General features: G+C 42.0%; 2 protein-coding genes across 9 annotated transcripts; both read right to left on the bottom strand.

Moving 5' to 3' along the window:
- Positions 1-218: 218 nt before the first annotated feature.
- On the bottom strand, positions 219-19,437 carry DDX3X (DEAD-box helicase 3 X-linked). Of its 8 annotated transcripts, none has more exons than XM_055106777.2 (18): positions 15,731-15,909; positions 14,342-14,418; positions 13,040-13,097; positions 11,368-11,415; positions 8,805-8,937; positions 7,769-7,927; positions 7,586-7,685; positions 7,071-7,206; positions 6,600-6,685; positions 6,294-6,392; positions 6,023-6,183; positions 5,096-5,240; positions 4,872-5,016; positions 4,010-4,191; positions 3,798-3,915; positions 3,408-3,561; positions 2,969-3,108; positions 219-2,780 (listed from the first exon to the last, which is right to left on the bottom strand). In XM_055106777.2, the coding sequence occupies exons 2-18, from the start codon at positions 14,342-14,344 to the stop codon at positions 2,701-2,703; spliced, it is 1,947 nt and encodes a 648-aa protein (XP_054962752.1). In that variant the 5' UTR covers positions 14,345-14,418; positions 15,731-15,909; the 3' UTR covers positions 219-2,700. The 8 variants fall into 8 exon arrangements, with proteins under 8 accessions (XP_054962752.1, XP_054962755.1, XP_054962753.1 ...); XM_055106780.2 differs by having other exon boundaries at positions 2,969-3,105; positions 15,731-15,869; XM_055106778.2 differs by having other exon boundaries at positions 15,685-15,799.
- On the bottom strand, positions 15,458-16,045 carry LOC117977731 (uncharacterized). The gene has a single exon (XM_055106781.1). It carries the CDS (start codon positions 16,043-16,045, stop codon positions 15,458-15,460), a length of 588 nt encoding a protein of 195 aa, XP_054962756.1.
- Positions 19,438-19,863: the final 426 nt, after the last annotated feature.

Genomic DNA, 19,863 nt, shown 5'->3' with positions numbered 1-19,863 from the left:
ATCTATTACAAAAATCCTGTTTCACTGTATTTCAAACTAATACTATCTTCATCTTTCATTGCAAATACTTATGGTATGAGTCATTCTGTATCCAAGAGGCATCTCAAAAAATAGCACTGGATGACAAGCAAAAAATAACATTTTACAATTTTTCAGGCAAGAGCACTTTATTTTCACCTCTGAAAATAAACCACAATTGACAACAACAAAGGAGACTGTGCAGTTCAACTTTTTTATTTTAATAAAATCAGAATATGCACAGCACATGCAGTGCTAGCATCTAAACTAATACAATAAGCAATTACTAAAGCTACAGTGACTTGAGGTTCAATCTTTACATTCAGCAAGTTTAAATCCTTACATGAGTTTTGAAACCTTAACTGAAAATATTGCTTGCTGATAAAACTTGCTCAAATGCTATTGCTGAATGTACAAGTCACTGATTATGCCAATACAACAAAGATAACCACATGTTTGAGGATTGCAATGTGCCAGACATTCACTGAAAAAAAAAACAAAAAAACACACAACTAAACAAAATTCACACAACAAACATCTGAGAATCTGGACACTTCACATCAGTGTTTTGAAGTGTTTCATTAGTATCTTAAGACAAGTGTATCAAAACCTTGGCATGATTTAATTTCAAGTCGCCAATTTTGTTTTTACTAACATCAGAAAGTTATGGCTACACTGCCAACGCCGGGTCTGCTTAATTTGACTTAAGATTTTAATATGACTTAAACATTAAAAGCTCACACTACCCCGAAATATATAATTTCACGCATACGGTGACATTCAACATTCAAGTGCCAGTGTTTTTGTACTGTCTTTTGGTCAAGTTTCTTTAAACTTTCAAAGAATCACTTTTAGGCTTACAAAAATAAATATTTGTCAAAATGTTCAATAAATATTACATAAAACTAGCAGCAAAAAGTATCTAGAAATCTGTCGTGTGCAAATAGTTTTCTTCCCAACTATCATTCCCATGGTCCCAAATAAATTTTAGAATCTAGTCCCATCCCCTTCCTAGACAAGCTGCGTTCAACAATCTCCAAGAGACAAAGTAAGATTGGAAGTTTAAGGACACGCACACAAGACATATATATAAAATTCTCTGAATGTGCAATAAAAGAAGTACTTTGTAAAAAGTTATGGGCAAAATGTACAAGGGCCTAAACCTAGACTAATTGAAATAGCACCATAACAAATGACCTCAATACTGTCAAGTGCACCTACTTAATAAAAGTTTTAGAACAAGGCACAATACACTTGAAAATCTATTGCACTTTAGGAAATTTTTGCTGTCTTCCTATGCCACTGTAAAAAGATGGAGCGTTTCGATCACCGCATTCTGGCCACAAAATTAGCACAGAATTCAAAGTGGCAGAGGCATTTTAGTGGTGGACAATGCTCATCTTTGGCCAGATTTAGCATAAACAGACTATAAATACAATGGAAACCTATGCAACTAAAACTGACTAAAACTGCACTGTAGAGCAGAATTGACACCTTGTGCAGTTATGTACATATTTCCAACCTGTGTGATCTCAAAGATTTCAGTTTGTTACTCTTCTGGAGCCATTTTTACGAAGTCTATAGTAAGCCAGTTTAACATCTCAACGCAGCTTGAACAGAGTAATGTGAATCGGCATTTAAAATAAAGCCTGCTGCATTTAATTCTTCCTGTTCATACCCTCTTGACCAAAAAACATCAACACTAGCATGCGTTATTAGACCAAAAATCATCCAGGGCCCCAATGAGGGCTGGTCATTGCTGTGGTCAGCCATTCTACCATTTCAATTTCATTTATGGCAGGCATTTAAAAAGTCTAAGTAGATGAATTCTCCTAAAAACCTATTTCAAGTTATCAGACCTTTAAACTTTCCCTGTAATAGTATGCCCACATTTGGCTAGCTCATAATGATCTGCCTAAACGTTGAAAGAGGAATTGCTGTATTTACTTGCATTAACTTTGAAAACAGTGCTTTGAATGTATGCATGTATTCATACATCACCTCATCATGACTGGAATGGCTTAAAGACTATCAGGTTCTAAATACCTATCCAGGATAGAGTGAGCAAATCAGAACTTTAACTTAATACAGTTTGCCACATTAGAAACTAATTCCATTAATATGCTTCAAGACATTTGTTGTTTTCCCCCAATCTGCAAGTATCAAAAAGCCCTAATGCAGGCTACCGCATAAGTTTTTCCTTATATTATTTATGGATGAATCGATGATTCCTGTTAAGTTGTATCACACCTGTGTGCCAAGGTTTGATTTTAGCCCAAGTTCAGTAAATTTATTTTGTCAAAACAATTGATATCTTGAGCATTACTGAGCCAACAGGACATCAAAATAAAAAGTTGTCTAAAGTTAAAGGCACAGTACATTAACAAACAAATGATCCTCAGTCACAAAATTATAAATGCAGTTTGGGATGGGGGTAGGCGGGAGGGGAGTTAATCCAAACTACAGCAATGAAGTCTTCAAACCACCTTCTGAACAGGGCTGCTGATTGTTCCTTTCATTTCTTCTTGTGACCTTGAGCTCCCTTAAAAAAAAAATTTCAGTGGAGAATCACAGCTGGTAATGTACTGCGAGTTCTTGAAGCTACACAAGGTATAGTCTGGCTAAGTTACATGTGGTTTCCATATTAGCTTGTTTGGCAGGGTGACCTACTGCAAAGCAGGCTCAGTTACCCCACCAGTCAACCCCCTGGGAGTTATAATTTCCTCCATATCCATCACTGTTGTAAAAGCCTCCATAGCCACCTAATGAGAGATTTAAAAAGAGAGAGAAATTAATGAAGTTATCCATCATTAAATACAATCCTTCCCTTAAGTAATTTGCCATCAAGTTTCTATAGTGCTGAACTTAAATTGTTTAATTAGGCTTTGAAAAAGATGACTAAAAGGAAAAAAACCCTTCCCAAAGCTATGAAGTTACAGATTAACACTACCTCCACCGAATCCTCTGCTGCTACCGTGGCCACCTCCGCCACTGCGGCTGCTGCTTGCGCGGCTGCTGCTGAAGCTGGAACTGCTGGCACCGCTACTTTGTCGGTAGTCTCTGGCACCAAACCCTCCACTAAATCTGCTACTATAAGAAAAAAATTATGTTGGTTCACATGAAGATGAAATTCCACTAAAGTAACCTAACTCTTTCCTAATGACCAATTTCTAATTTTTCCATTCAAACAATTCCCCATCCAGCCATATTTTCCCCAATAGAGTGTCACCCATTCTAATACAACCCCTTACCAAAGAATCTAGGAAGCCTAAGATGATTAAGCTTTTTAAATACTGTACAGTTAACCTTGGACGTTATGCATGCAGAGGAAACACTACGAACTGTAAGTGAACACCCATTCCCCTCATTATATACCATTTATACCTCACCTCTTAGAACGTCCACGACTGCTACCCTTGTAGTGGTGTTCGTAAGCCATGTTTTCTAACCAAGACGGCACTTCTTGTTTAGCTTCAACAAGAAGATCCAACAAATCCTTAGTAATATTTATGTTCCTCTCGTTAAAGAATGAGGTTGCCAGGCCTAAAAGAGTTCCCAAAAAAGTATATAAACAAAGGTCTTCCATAAAGTAACTTGCTACTATTCTTACTTTCCTACGTAGAAATATTTAAAATATTACCACGTAATATTTAAACAAGTGCTTTGAGCAAAATCTTTGTCACTTTCATAGTTAAAAATGTATTTTAGATCCTAGCAAGTTCTTTCCTGCACACATCACAGCAAAAAACAATGAAACCATCAAGTAATCAAATACTTACCAAGGTTTCCTACACGTCCCGTACGACCAATACGATGTACATATTCTTCAATATCACTTGGCAAGTCAAAATTGATAACATGTTTCACATTTGAAATGTCCAGTCCTCTTGCTGCTACCTGGAAAATAACTTTTATGAGATATGGCCCACTTAAAAGAAAACAAATACTTGAACATGCTCAATTTGAATAAAAGAAAGATGTTTATACATACTGCTGTAGCCACTAGAATTGGGCTTTTTCCTGAGCGGAACTGGTGAAGGGCCTCTTCTCTATCCCTCTGAGAACGGTCTCCATGGATGCTGGTACATGCGTATCCTTCATGGTATAAGAAATCCTCCAGAGAATCTGCACCCTTTTTGGTCTCCACAAACACTAAGGTCAGTGAATCCTTGCCTGTCGTTGAAAAATCATAGGTTTTTGTCACTAACATGGCTTAGTTCTCTTTGCACTTATGTATGCACAATTTTAATGTGTCAATTAAAATACATATATATCTTCTTAAAAACGGGCTTTCAACACAGCATGTTTTGAATTGAGGAGGAAAAGTAATAAAGGTAATCCAAATACATTTAAGAGATGGGGGTCTCACTAAATTGCCCAGGTTGAGAGTGCACTGGCCATTCGCAGGTGCAATCATGGCATACTACAGCCTCAGCCTGCCAAGTAGCTGGGACTACATGCACTGTACCACTGCACCCAGCCCAAATGGGTTATTACCAGAGCAATTAAATTATTCATAATTTTAGCTGGGTGCAGTGGTGCGTGCCTGTAGTCCCAGCTACTCTGGAGGCTGAGGCAGGAGGATTGTCTAAGTCTAGGAGTTCTGGGCTGTAGTGTACTATGCCTATCAGGTGTCCACACTAAGTTTGGCATCAACATGGTAACCTCCCAGAAGCAAGGGAGCACCAGGTTGCCTAAGGAGGGGTGAACAGGCCCAGGTCAGAAACAGAGCAGGTCAAATACTCCCATGCTGATCAGTAATGGGATCACACCTGTGAATAACCCCTGCACTCCAGCCTGGGCAACAAAGAGAAACCCCCATGTCTAATAAAATAAAAAATTCATAATGTTACCTGTTGCATTTAGGAGGTCAAGCAGAAATGACCGTTTGTCTGATTCTTCCACCCAAACTACTTTCTGTGTGATGTTTTCAGAGGTAGAGCCAACTCTTCCTACAGCCAAGAAGATATATTCATCTAAGAAATCACGAGCCAGCATCTGAAAGAAAAAAAATTTTTATTATTACCTGAGATAAACAAATTTCTAAATAAATAAAATTTGCAACATCAAACAGTACCTGTATTTCCTTAGGAAAAGTAGCACTAAACATCATAGTGTGGCGGACACCCTTTGGAGGCATAGTATCTTGTTCGACTATTCTACGAATCTGAGGCTCAAACCCCATATCCAACATCCGATCAGCTTCATCTAACACCAAGTATCTGTCATGTCATGAAAAAAAAACAAGCCTGAGTTTAGAATTTGAGGAGAAATCAAGATGGTTTTAGTATGGCTGTTAGTATAATTACAATTACAACTGTATAGGTTATTACAATTATATATTCATTAAGATGGTGCCTCACACTGCATAATTTTACAGACACAGCACAGGATTCTTGCCACTACATAAGTCATTCAAGATTACACAGTCAAATTAAGCCCATCCTAGTTGACTGTCCCACGAGCTGATCATTGTTGTAAGTCTCAACCAAGATGTTACTGATTTTTCAACATTAAAATTACAATGAACAAGCTTTTTGTAAAAGTTAGATGTCTGAAATACATCACTTCTCAGCCTTAACATTTAGACAATGTTAACACCACCACAAAACTAATGGGCAGTAACTTTAATACTGCATCCCATACATTTAAAAATTAACATACTTGGCCGGGTGCGATGGCTCACACCTGTAATCCCAGCACTTTGGGAGGCCAAGGCAGGCGGATCACCTGAGGTCAGGAGTTCGAGACCAGCCTGACCAACATGGAGAAACCCCGTCTCTACTAAAAATACAAAAATTAGCCCAGCGTGGTGGCACATGCCTGTAATCCCAGCTACCTGGGAGGCTGAGGCAGGAGAATCGCTTGAACCCGGGAGGCAGAGGTTGTGGTGAGCCGAGATCGCGCCATGGCACTCCAGCCTGGGCAACAAGAGCGAAACTCTGCCAAAAACAAAAGAACAAAACAAAACAAAACAAAAAAACAAAAACAAAATAAAACATACTTGCAAAAGTCTAATCCAATCTTTCCTCTTTCCATCATATCCACTAGACGTCCTGGAGTGGCTACTAACAAATGGCATCCACGTTCCAAGTCTCGAATCTGCTGACCAATATCGGCACCACCATAAACCACGCAAGGACGAACTCTAGATCGGTATGAAAACTACAAGCAAAAAAAGTGTTATGAACTTCAAGGTCAAAATTTTTACATGTTCATAAAACATTTAATTAGAATCAATGAAAAAGCTAATAATCACTGGAACTCATACTTACTTTTCTGGCTTCCTCGTAGATCTGTACTGCCAACTCTCTCGTTGGTGCTAATACCAAGGAGATTGGGTATTGTTTGCGGCGCCCATACCTTCCATTTTCCTAAGAAATAAGTTAATTTTTAAGTTAACTCTACCTACCCTGTTTGAAAAGTTCATCACAACATAATTCCCTTTTGTAATTTATAGATTACAGATTACACTTGAAAACTGGTTTTCATTCTACTTAAGTCTTAGCATCATTTAGAAAGCCCTCTCAATGGCCACCTACAAAGTTCTACAATTTCCCATTTTATAAAGAAACATCTACCTTCATGGCCCTCAAAGCCTCGCCTGGACCATCTGAATAAATCTGACTCAAGATGGGCAACAGAAATGCTGCAGTTTTTCCAGACCCTGTTCAAAAACAAACAAACAAATCCTGCTCATTACTTTTAAACAGACATTGGTAGATGACAGTGTTTTTTAACTACCCTATTACTAATAATTAGTACTTTTAGTTTATGCTTAAGTTTTCCAAAAAGTGGCTTCTCTGCTCCACCTCTAAGAGGAGTCAGCAAACTGAGACTATTTTGTAAATAAAGCCTGCTATTGTTATAAATAAAGCTCTTACGGAATACAGCCGTAACCAATAATTTATGTATCACCTATGGCTTCTTTCACAGTCCAATAGCAGCGCAGAGCAGCTGCAAAACTGCATGACCCATAAAAAATAAAATATTTTATTGTCTAGTCCTTTACAGAAGAAATATGATGTTTTACTCTTATGAGTTGAGCTTACCTGTTTGGGCACAAGCCATCAAGTCTCTTTTCTCTTTGATAATAGGAATAGCATGCTTTTGCACTGGAGTTGGGCGAGTATAACGAGTAAGCTCAATGTTTCCCATGATAATTTCTCCCATCTCAACATCACTGAACTGTTAAGAAATTCAATGGGGTTAGGAATGCTATCTAGAGCTATTTCTGTTTTATACTAATAATGGAAACAACCAACCAACAGCTGATTGGTAACTCAGTTTATAGTTTAAGTAAAATTATCACATTATACTTTGAGAAAAACCAACCCCCAGGCTTACTGCACATTGGAGAAGACTTTGGGTTGTTCCTATGTTTGACCCATTTTCTATTTTAGGTAATAAATGATTCATAATGGTGACACTGAACTCAACTTCTCCTTTTCCACAAATCTATGAAGCCTCTGGTCTACATGACTTTATGAAGCCCATCTCACATTCTAATGTAACATGAAAACATTTAACCTCTCTGTGTCTTAAAAAGTCAAGCAAAAATACTCACACTTTCAATATGTGGAGGACAGTTGTTGCCTGTTGCCTCAACTGGAATGTCATCGTATTTCTCAAAATTAATCCCAGTGTTGCCTCCAGAAAAGAGTTCCCTCAAATCAAAAAATGGATAAGTTCATTTGTTACACTAGCTAGTAAGGCTTCATCACAAGTAACATACACTTCAAAAACTTACTGTTCCAAGCGTTCACTTGGTGGGAGTGGTTTTGACCAATCATCTTCATCTGATTTGTCACACCAGCGACTGTTTCCACCACGTTCAAATTTGCCAAAGCCACTTCTGTCACCACGGCTGCCAATGCTGTCGTAATCACTCCGTCCACGATCATCAAATCTGAACAGCACAAGCAATTAATCAGAATCATATCATTTAACCATTATCAGATTCTTATCCCTACTCTAGAACTGTATCTGGAGACTTAAGTTATGGCTAACCATAAGGATGTCAACAATCCAATTCTGAGTTACTTGACAAATAAGGCTCTCTAACCAGCATCATTTACATAACCTCGTTTTCTAAAATCAGTAATCTTTACATTTCTATAAAGTTGTATAGCCTAAAAGGCCTCACAGATGCCAAAATTAAGAATAAGGATTTTATTTGAAATCGGCACACAGCTCACAACCTTCATTTAAAGTGCTCATCCAAATATATTTAATGGTAGGGAAAAGAAGAAAATAGCACACCAAATATCAATCGTCCTAGTTATACTAGGATGTCACTTAAAGGACAATTCACCTGTGTGACAGACTTTGGATAAAAGGTAGAAAATAATCCTTACCTGAACTAAGATGTTTTTAAGAGTTTTAGGCCTGTTTGCGAAAAATCAGGACACAGGACTAACCACAGCTATTAGGCACGTGGGGTCAGTTCACCACACTTGTGTAATCAAAAATACAAGGTGTTTAGAAATTGTTACAGAGTCCACAAAAATCCCAACCAAATTAGGCCATTCACTAGATGAACTTACTCTTTTAAGTAGAACATATAAAACTCGAGAAATAGAATAACTCATTTCATTATGCCAATGAGCATATTCCTATTTTCATCTAATTTCTAAGTAACAGGTTCAATTTAGTAAAAGCCTCTTACGGCTAAGAAAATACAATGACCAAACAGACATAATGCTTAACATCCAAACAGGTGGTCAGGATAACGACTTATTAAACTGTTATTATACATACACGTAAGGTGATAAGAAATCACCTACCTTCCCCTTGATCCACTTCCACGATCACTGAAGAAGCTAGACTTCCCTCTTGAATCACTACGAGATCCAAAACTGCTATACGCATCCTTATCTTTGCTAGAACTCCACCCTGAACTGTCTTTATCATAGAAACCTTTGATTAAAAAAGCACAAATACATTTTATTATTAATTAGAAATAGGAACCATGTTAAGGTATTATCAATCTTTCTGAATTTGAAAGCCTCCACTGACTATCTTATCTCTGTGGGCTCGAGGTTCAATCTCAAGATATTCCTACCATGGCACTGTAAGAGAACTAAGATTTAAAGCTGGTTTACACCAAGACAAAGTTTTTCTTTAATTCTCCCCACTAGAAAATACTGTCCACTGGCCAGGCATGGTGGCTCACGCCTGTAATCCCAGCACTTTGGGAGGCCAAGGCGGGGAGGTCACCTGAGGTCAGGAGTTCGAGACTAGCCTGACCAACATGGAGAAACCCCGTCTCTACTACATATACAAAATTAGCCGGGCTGGTGGCCCATGTCTGTAATCCCAGCTACTCAGGAGGCTGAGGCAGGAGAATCACTTGAACCCGGGAGGCTGAGGTTACAGTGAGCCAAGATTGCGCCACTGCACTCCAGCACGGGAAACAAGAGTGAAACACCCTTGTCTCAAAAAAAAAAAATTACTCTACACTAAATCAAGCAATCTGACAGTCTAAGAATGTTTCTCAATGAATACTACCTCTAAGTGGTCAACAGCTTTGCCTGTAACGCATTATGACGTTGTGTGACCATAACAATTTAATTTCCATTCATTTTATAGGTGTGAATGAGTTTACTAGGAAAAACAGTTACCATTGTTTCCATGTTTCTTGGAGGTGGTATTCATTTAGAACATTCTTAGACTGTCAGATTACTTGGTTTAATACAGTATTTTTCAGTTTCAATAGTATAAAGTACAAGAACACTAATGTCAAATTGTAGTATTATTTTAGTGGTTCATCTACTATAAGCTTGATGACAATCAGGAATACCTGGGAAAAAGAAAAACCCTCATCACTATATATTCTCAGTATAGACAAGGTTCCTGGGTACAGCTATAAATATCCAGGTAAGGGGATGACAAACATGTAAATTAACCCAAAGACAGGTAGAGGGTTTAAAGACAGGTAGAGGGTTTAACTAGCTTCAGCAACACCTTATTAAACAGAAACAGCTTCTCAATTCAGTTACTTTCCTTCTGCCTTCTACCTCCTACCGTTAGGCCAGTCAGGTGACCAACAGCCTTTGCTAGCAAGAAAGAGTTAAGTTAGATTGCCAGATCTCTACCAGCTCTAAAACCTCTATGATACTGCCATATACACGAGGGTCAATTCTAGCTAGTATACTAGGAATATTGAGAACATCCATGATGATAAAGACAAATTCCAAAGTAACCTCCCCTAAAAAGAATATAATGCCAGCCAGGCATGGTGGCTCATGCCTGTAATCCCAGCACTTTGGGAGGCTGAGGCGGGTGGATCACTTGAGGTCAGGAGTTCGAGACCAGCCTGGGCAACAAGGCAAAACCCCGTCTCTACTAAATATACAAAAATTAGCCGGGCATGGTGGCACATGCTTGTGATCCCAGCTACTTGGGAGGCTGAGGCAGGAGAATCACTTGAACCCAGGAGGCGGAGGTTGCAGTGAGCCCGCGCTACTGCACTCCAGCCTCGGCAGCAGAGCAAGGCTCCGTCTCAAAAAAAAAAAAAAAAGCCAAAGTGATCTTCTGGTAGAAATAATACAGATTTTATATCCATGCATTGCCAGGACAGTGAAGGTAATACAGACTACATATGGAGATGGAGGAACAGCAGCAAACCATGTGCTCCCCTGTGGACTCTCCACTCTTCCTATCTGCCTTCTTTATACATTATCTTCCCTCCTCATCTTTGGTTTTCCTGACTTTCCCTTTTCCTCCAAATTTTGGATGGTCTATTTTACAGAATATAAAGCACCCGAACAGCTGTCTCATAATATGAAACATATACTAGCTGTCATCTATCGCTACGTTACAATTACAATGGGAAAAGACACCAGATATTGTAATACATTTTGGACAAAACCTTTCAAAAGCAGCAAGGCAAGGAGATGAAACCAGAGAATCACTTCCAACGCTGTAAAACTTGTTAACTGTTCTACAATAAGCCCATCTTCATTTCTGGCAACTTTGCCAAGACAGAAATAACCAGGTTGTTATCATTATACAGCTTGGTTTACACAGTAGGGCACCCACCTCTTCCAAACTAAAACCATGCTGTGAATGATTACAAACAGATTCAGCACAAGACTAGTGAAACTGTACAAAACCATGCCCTTGGCGTCAGAACAGTTTGACATAAGAATGCCGAATTTCCCACTGCGTAACATTAGATGAGTTCTTCCAAAATTATTAAGCTCTAGTATTTGAACCAAGGCTGACAGAAGCATAGAAAAACAACACCATGTTTAGACCTCCCCCAAATGCCTGGTTTTCCTTAGGCTTTACTAACTTCTAAAGGAGGCAAAAAATAGACCTACGAAGTTACTTGTGAGGACCTACCTTTAGTAGCTTCTCGGTTCCTTAAATGAGGAGGAATATAGCGCCCTTCTAAAAAAAAAAAAATATATATATATATATATATATATGTAAAATTAATTAAATGCCAAAAAACCTTCCATTTAAATTTCTGTTACTAAAAAATGGTTCTGGGAAATTAAAATCTCCAGCCTTCCAATCTGATTACTTACCTGGACACTGAGGGGGGAAAAATAAGAATCTAATTTTAAATGGGTTACTGCTTTATAAGGAGAACTCTGAAAGGAGTTTGATAAAAAAAAAAAAAGCTGATTTGGAACCTAATAGTTGAAATCCACAAATTGAGCACATTTAGCCACCAGTGGTCATTTAATGTGATTTTTTTAAAGGCCTGCTAGATTTAAGGGAACTGTCATCAAAACTGTCAACAAAAGCATTAAGTATTACTGTAACAATTTAAGATTACTCATGTAACATATCTCACAATCTTTTGTTTCTATGCCAGTAAGTTGCAAAACATACAATAAATAAACAAGGAAAAGCTGCAAAGGGGAGTTAATTTCAAGGAATTGCAGGTTTTAATTTGGGGCTTGCTGAGTTTAAGGAAAGTTGACAGTTGCTCTGTATGCGAGCAGGAGTACAGCCTCGAATATGGATAAGCAAAAAAAGCAAATAACATAAACCCAAACAAATTTGCTTTATAACTAGTAAACGTGTCATTTTTCTTTTTCACTTCTAGACTGAATTAAACATTTTTAAAAATCTCTACTAGGACAATCAGTTCCTAAAAGATTCTTAGCATGACAAATAAGGTGAAAGTTAAAGCAACCACCAAGTAATTTTGTGCCCAGTGAAGCTGTTCTTGCCTAAAAATGAGGACACATCATAGCCCATACTCACTTTTGTTTTAATAAGTAGGAAGAGATCTGAGCTAAAAATAAGGGTCTATTGCCCTTATAATAAACCACCAAGATCCCCTATCTTAACACTAACCTCTAACAAGTCTCTAAATAACCCCCCTTAGAAGAAAAAAAGCAACTTTTCTAATGCCTTTTTAAAAGAAATGACACATTTGAAAACCTAACCTAACCACCAATCCAAAATTCAGTATAGTCTTCTGTTCTTCAGGAGAAAGGAGTAGCTATAACCAATGAAATGTATATTCCCTTAATTCAATTTAATAAATATAGTCAGTTAACAGGGACACATTCCCATCACCTCTAAACTGGGCTCAGGATTTATAATGGACAAAAACTCTTCTAGAGATAATTTGATATAATAAGGTTCTTTCCAATGATTAGCTGCTTTTACTCAAGAGAGCCAGCTAGTCATTGATGTTTTATTATCAGAAAGGCACAGCTATTCGGGAGGCTGAGGCAGGAGAATCGCTTGAACCCGGAGGCAGAGACTGCGGTGAGCCGAGATCACACCATTGCACTCCAACCTGGGCAACAAGAGCAAAGCTCCATCTCAACCAAAAAAAAAAAAAAAAAAAAAAAAAAAAAAAAAAAAAAAAAAAGGCAACGATGCTTTAGATTGATCACTAAGTACTACATAATTCTATAACACAAAGACTACATAATTCTTTAAGCAGTAAAAAATTGAAAGGCAAATTTCTTAAATTTTACATAAGCCCAATGAAATCTTAAGATGTTAAGCTCTAATATTCAATAAACCCATAAGATGTTGTACTTACTGCTGGCTGTACTTCCTCCACTCTGATTATCTGAAGAGTTCAGGTCTAGGCCAGCAAACTAGAAGAGAGTGAGATGGTTAGCACCCCATGTGCTCAAATACTACATTAAGAGAAAACTAGTCCTGCCCTCTAGCATTTGCTAGTACTGCATTCAAGTAGTTGCCCAGTCCACCTCACAGGGCTAATACCAACCCTTAATGAGAATGTGACTAAGAATGTTTTCAAGTCTGCAATGCTCTAAGCAAATGCAATATTACTATTGTATATACTACAGAAGGCGGCACACCAAGATGCTTGTGCTATTCAGTAGAAACTGTCCAAATTTCATTCATGCATTCAAAATAAATTTTCACTAACATGTTCCATAGCACAGGCTCCCTAATCACCAAACTAAAGCTTACACTGAATCTCAAAATTATTCCTCAATGTCAAATAGATAAAGGATTCGTTTTAGTGCCGGTTATGAAAGTTTCCAATGCCAACTTTCCGTAATACTTGATATTTTAAACCTAAAATGCACACCTGAAAAATGTCAGGACAAATTTCGAAGTGGCCGTTCTTTTAGTTAGATACTTCATCCCTAAATATTGCCCAAGTATTTTTAGTCGGGTAGTACTCTTAAGAACAACAAAAAAATAGCAATATACCTACCACTTACAGAACACTATGTTAAGCACAACTCTTAAGTAGTTTGTTTCGTTTGTTTTTATTTTTATTTTTTTTGAGACAGAGTCTCCCTCTGTCATCCAGGCTGCAATTCAGTCAAGTGATCTCGGCTCACTGCAACCTCCGCCTCCCTGAGTAGCTGGGATTACAGGGGTGCGCCACCACGCTAGGCTACTTTTTGTACTTTTAGTAGAGATGGGGTTTCGCCATGTTGCCCAGGCTGGTCTCCTGACCTCAGGTCAGGTGAACCACCTGCCTTGGCCTCCCAAAGCACTGGGATTACAAGCATGAGCCCGGCCTGAAGTAGTTACCTGTTTTTACCCCATTTTAACATAAGTTCAAAGATGACTTTGAATAAATGGCACAACTGGCGTTCAATGCTCTTAAAGAGTAGGACATCTTAGTGCCTTTCATCTCTATTTCTACCTATCCCCTTACACTGGTAGCTCAAAAGCCTCTTCATTCTAGAAAAGGGTTATGTGCTACCTTCATAACGTTTTATAACCAGGAACTACTCACAAGTAGTTGGGGGAAAAAACTATACATGCAAAGTGTTTCATTTTTCTCAAAAAAGCCACAAAAGACCAAGTCACACAGTACCGTTGCCAACGTGTTTGCAAAAGATGCACTACATACCATGTTTATAAATCTTGTGTTGAAAGCTCAATATGATACGGCCAAACCGCATGCATCATCAATGGAGTCACTGAAAACTGGAAGCAGATGCTATACTTTTAAAAAATGAGTGTAAGACTTCAGGCACCTAATTTCCAGAATTTCTATGAGCAAAAACACCACCGCGTTTTCTCTTGCTACCATCAATATTTTAAAGCACGGTAGGAACACAAACGTTCCTTTTGCACTTGTTATAGCACAATTTTGCTTTTTAAATAAGGTTCACTGTTGCCTAGAATCCTTAAAAGGACACTATAGCTAAATGGAAAATGGTAAAACTGGGAATAGTCTGTGCTGCTGGTAGGTTGTTAAAGTGTCTGTGTTCAATTCAACATGTAAGTGTCAGCAATTAGAGGATTTAATATAATTGGTTCATTAACGGGTAGAAAATGCTTTCAAAGGAACAGATCAATTTCTAAAAAATATTACATATGACTACATTAAAATATGTATTCAATTAATTTGTGCCACTAAACTTCCTCTCAGGATTATTCCGGAGTTTGTGAAATCAACGCTCCCCTAATCACAGTAGACAGTAGTTTATTTAAAAGCTCCGCATAACCCACACAAGAGCTTATCTGAAGCCTGGTGCCACTGTTGCGGTGGGATGCAGACTTCCTGCCACCAAAGTCCATAACCTTCTCCTCTCAGATCACACATCTTTCTCTCCTCTGCCCCTAAACCCTTAGAAGAGGGGATTCTGGCTAAGAGAAAAGACCCGGGGGCCTGGGACCCATTGCAAGATTCTACTCCACAGACAACAACAAATCAACAACGAAACTGTTTACTTCCCCCCTAAGCCGGGTGTTTTTCCAATGGCGGATTCCTGGATCACTAACACGAAGACACTCCCACAACCCGCGATGACCCCTCCACCCCAGAAAAACAACGCGGGACTCCCGGCTAACATACCACACAGGGACAATCTGGGGCAAGCAAGGAGGAGAAAGGGCCTCGCTGGCTCCCTAACCTCCCCGCCACGTCCAACCTCTATCTCCAGAGACCAGCGCGCAGCGGCCCATTCCTGCCTCCCCTCCCCGCCCCCACCCCTCCCCCACTCCTCCCCAATCTTCTGCGTCACAAAACTTTCCACTCCGGAAACGCAGCCTCCCCGGCTGCGGCGCAGGGCCCCCGGACCCTGCGGAACCTGGGCTGAAGCGAAAAAGCCAGCGGAAGGAACCCAGGAAAAACAAGAAACCCATTCCCTCCTCCTTTCCAGGCCTTCGCCCGCCCGAGACCCGCCGTCTCCCGGAGGTGAGCCACAGCGCCGCCCAGCACCACACAAAAGAGGCCGCCGCCATTACCCCGAGCGAAGACCGCCCCCTCCCACATTCCTGGGCCGCGTTCTACCCCTTGCTCGCAGGCACGCAAACACCGGGTGCCGCCAGGTCCTCCGGACGGGAATCCAGGCTGCGCCAGTCGTGAAGGCCGAAGCCCTCCAAGCCAAAAGGGCCTCCAATCGCGTCCCGCCGCGCTGCGCACTCCCGCAAACCCCCCCGGGTCACTAATCAGTCGGGATTCGCGCATGCGCATCCCCGCGAGAGCGCGCGCACTCCCTCCCCCTCCGCCCGCCTGCGCACGCACACACAAAAGCCGCCATTGTGCTCGTCCCGGGGACAATACAGCGGGCCGAGACCGGGCCCGGGCGACAGCCCCAACCAACATTCCTGTCCCTCCATAGCCCTGGGGCACTCACACCCGCCAGCCCGGGGCACCCAGAAAATGAAAAGTAAGGGTGCCGGTTAGCGCTGCGCCATTAGCCAGGTTAGGTCAGGGGAGGAATTCACGCAGCAGCCAGCCCGGTGGGGTTCTTGCGGCTCACCTGCTGGTCCAGCCCGAGCGCATTTTCCACTGCCACATGACTCATCCCTGAAGAGTACCGAGAACTCGGAGTCTTCCGCTGCTAAGCGAGTGTTTGTTCCACCGCGAAGGCCCTCTCACGGGAGAACTGCGGCTCTGGAGCGCACCGCGCGGCCACGGAGCTAATATACCCGCTGGAAAGCCGGCTACGTCAGCACGTACAACGTGTGCCCTCCCTCTCACGCCGCAATTCCCTGTCGCGGCGACTTCTGCCCGACTACTGCGCGCTCCCTCAGGTCTAACCTCAAGGGATTTCCTACTTAGTCCTGTCGCCCCTAGCAGTCCTGCCTTGGAGCTTAGGGTGCCAAATGCTGTCCCAGTTCTCTCGAGCTACACTTCCCGTGCTCTCCGCTAAAACCCTAGTCTCAGCCTCGGAGTTCTCGAGATCTCGCGAGAACTTGCGTCTCCCGCTTCCCACCGGCTAAGACGCCTGAAAATGTTAACCTAGGCCTCTTCGCTCCCCTTTCCAACTCTATGCACTCAGCTTTCGTTTTTCGTTTTTTTTGTTTTTTTTTTTTTCCTAACACTGGCCTTCACTCTAATTCCTCTCTCAGTTCCCGGGCTTGGAGATGTGGTGGGATTTCTCCGGTCTAATCTGCCCTCGCTCTTCCGCGGGTAGCCTCCCCTTAGTGGGAGCTAGGCAGATTCCCGAAACTGAGAGGGCGGCAGGCCACGTGACCGTAGGTGTCGCGTGCGGTGGCCATTTTGTGAAGCAGGAAACGGTGGCTTGAATATAGAGTGCTCCGGACGGGGGAGGGGAGGGGAAAAGGAGGAGAGAACAGAGGGAAGGGGAGGAGGGGGAGGGAAAAGAGGGGAGCGGAGTAAGGGGAAAGGAGGAGGGAGGAGGGTAGGATGGTGACCGGGGCGGGAGTCGGGGGGAAATGGAGGGGAGCCGGCGGCGCGCGCAGGTGGCCGGACACCTTCCTGCGCGGTTGCCTAGGCAGCGGGGGCGCCGCCTAGAAACACACAATGGCCCCTCCTGGCCAACCCCCCGACGTGTGCGCGCGCGCCGCCGCCCCCGCCCCCCGCGGTGAGGGAACAATGAGACAGTCACGCGCTGATCCGGAACCGCCGCTGGCGCGCCCTCCCGGGACCCCGGCTCTCCGCAGGAATGCGGGCTCCATTTGCCCCTAGTTTCCTCCCGCGGGGCGCCCAGCGGCTTAGGGCCGGTGACCACCGGCGTTGCGGGGACCCCGCGGGTGGCGAACGGCTCTTCCAGGGCCCAAGGGTGTCGGGAATGTTTGTAGCCGGTGCAACCTGGGCCTGCCGGAGGGGCTGCAGCGGGGTTACCGGCCTGGGCTCGGGGTGACTCTCAGGCCGCTGCGGTGGATGAGGAACAGGAGGAACCGGGTTTCTGCCGTCGGTGGAACCTCTTCCTGTGGTTCCCTCCTAGGCAGGCCACCCCAAGTCCCGGCTTCGGTGCCGCAGGCCCTTAAATAGAAGAAGGTGTTTACTAGTGGATTCCCGGCTTTGAGCCGGCGCCCGCACATCCGTAGTTTCTTATGACCGCTTTCCCCTCTCTTCTGACCCTCAGCCCTACGGAATTAAATAAAACGCAGTGGTTTCCACCACCCCCACAAAAGGTCTTCTGCTGCCAGAATTCAAATAGTTCGTGCTCATCACATAATTTACTATACACATAACTTCTCTCCCTTCTCAATTTTTAAAATCGAGACGGAAATTCGAACGAGATAGGGAGAGAATATCACACTGTCGGGGGCAAGTTGTTTAACGGCTTTGGGTCTCAATTTGCTCATCTATAAAAGGAGTCTGCTACATTCCATAACCCTGTGAAAGACCCAACTCCTTTTCATAACTAGTATTTTCTAACGCCCCCTTTACCTATACTGAAATAACAAAACCTAAATTGTTTATGTAAACCTACAAACACAATTTCAAAAAACATGATCTGTCAACAAACGAAAGCAAAATGATTATAATAAAACAATGTATTATAATATGTAAATGCAGCCGCACAGCTACACTAACTGGTGGGAAGACACTTGCCCAGTAGAGCCACAAATGCAAACTGGAAAGGTGTGTTGATTTCACAACTCAAGTTCCATGAGCAGCATTGCTACTAGGAACCTCATTTTCCAAAATGATGAACTATTAATAATTTTTAAATAAAACAGTACAATCTTCCTTCAATTGAAACAGTAGTTGCATTTGTGGAAAATTCAGGATATATGGAAACTGGGCAAAGATACTTTGTGTTCATATATAAAACAGTGTTAGTTCTAGGCTTAGATGATAATGAACTAGTTTTTCACCGACATGTGTCCAGTGATTCAATTATTCGCTCTGTGGGACTGACCAGCATCATAGAACATCCTAGCGTGCCTGGCTCCTGCCCACTAAATGCCAGTAGCTCTCGCCAGTCATTGTGACAACCAGAAATACACAGATTTCTACAATGCCCCTTGGAGAGCCACTAGGTTTAATGATATTAGGGTCCCTTCCTGCCCTGAGATTCGTGGATTCTCATGGAGTTTTGGTGAAGGACCTCGGTTTTGTTTCAGTTTCGTTTTCCTATGAACCAGGGTAAACATGAGTCAGGTTCGAAAACTGAGTTCCGACAGCTCTTCAAACTGCATATAGCAACAATGGGATGCACTGACTACCCTGGTTCTGGGCTTTGTTTTACTTTTGAGTAGAGCCGAGTACAGGGTACCGCCATGGGAGTACCTAAAAGAATTAAAATATACAGCAGTTCCCTATTTTCAATTAACCCCTGCTCATAGGCATACTTGGTTCAAACCACCAGGGTATTTTGTTAATCAATACGTTATAATTGGAATATCCAATTGGAGAGGAAGCGGGAAAACATACAAAGCTTTGTCTTTAAACACATTCACTTTGAAAAAGAATGATGTGCACACTTGGGGCAGCTAAATAAATGAGCCAACTTTCACAGCACTCCGAATGACTTTTCCGTTTAGCAACATTTGCATATTTTCTCCACATGGCAGTTATTTGCAAATTTTATTTGAAGTGACCTAAAAAGGGTTAGAAATGGCTGAAACCAGGCCGGCCGCGGTGGCTCACGCCTGTAATCCCAGCACTTTGGGAGGCCGAGGCGGGCGGATCACGAGGTCAGGAGACTGAGACCATCCTGGCTAACACCGTGACACCCCGTCTCTAAAAAAAAATACAAAAATTAGCCTGGGCGACAGAGCAAGACTCCGCCCCCCCCCCCCCCAAAAAAAAGAAAGAAATGGCTGAAACCAGGGAAATTTTTTTTTGCACGCTCCCTTTCTTAATGTTTCCAGGCATTTTAACTGTTCATATTGAAGCAAATGTACTTCCTGCAACACCGCCCCCTCCCTCCACTTCCACCCCCATTCCTGGAGGTAGCGCAGTGAACCAGAGCCTGGGAATTGCAATTCCTCTAACTACCAGTTCAGCTCCCTGCTTACAGGCACCAGGCAACTCCCTTGACAGTGCCCTGGCTTCCTTATCTATAAAGTTGGAATAAAAGTAGTCTCTGCCTCCAAGAGTGTTTGGGATTCAAGGGCTTGTGCATGAATTGAAAGTGCTCTGCGAGGCAGGGCGTGGTGGATAATGCCTGTAATCCCAGCACTTTGGGAGGCCTAGGCACGCGGGATCACTTGATTCCAGGA

The sequence above is a fragment of the Pan paniscus genome, chromosome X (genome assembly GCF_029289425.2).
Source record: "Pan paniscus chromosome X, NHGRI_mPanPan1-v2.0_pri, whole genome shotgun sequence".
NCBI classification, from domain to species: Eukaryota; Metazoa; Chordata; class Mammalia; order Primates; family Hominidae; genus Pan; species Pan paniscus.
This window is presented reverse-complemented; position numbering and strand designations above follow the sequence as displayed.

Bases quoted from the DNA above. Each gene is read 5' to 3' on its own strand.
- LOC117977731 (XM_055106781.1), bottom strand. From the start codon at position 16,045: ATGTTGGTTGGGGCTGTCGCCCGGGCCCGGTCTCGGCCCGCTGTATTG.
- DDX3X (XM_003815363.6), bottom strand. From the start codon at position 16,247: ATGAGTCATGTGGCAGTGGAAAATGCGCTCGGGCTGGACCAGCAG. The intron at 8,938-11,367 runs GTAGGTCCTCAC...TTTTAATCAAAG, and splicing joins GAACCGAGAAGCTACTAAAG to GTTTCTATGATAAAGACAGT. The intron at 7,928-8,804 runs GTAGGTGATTTC...TGTGCTGTTCAG, and splicing joins GGAAGTGGATCAAGGGGAAG to ATTTGATGATCGTGGACGGA.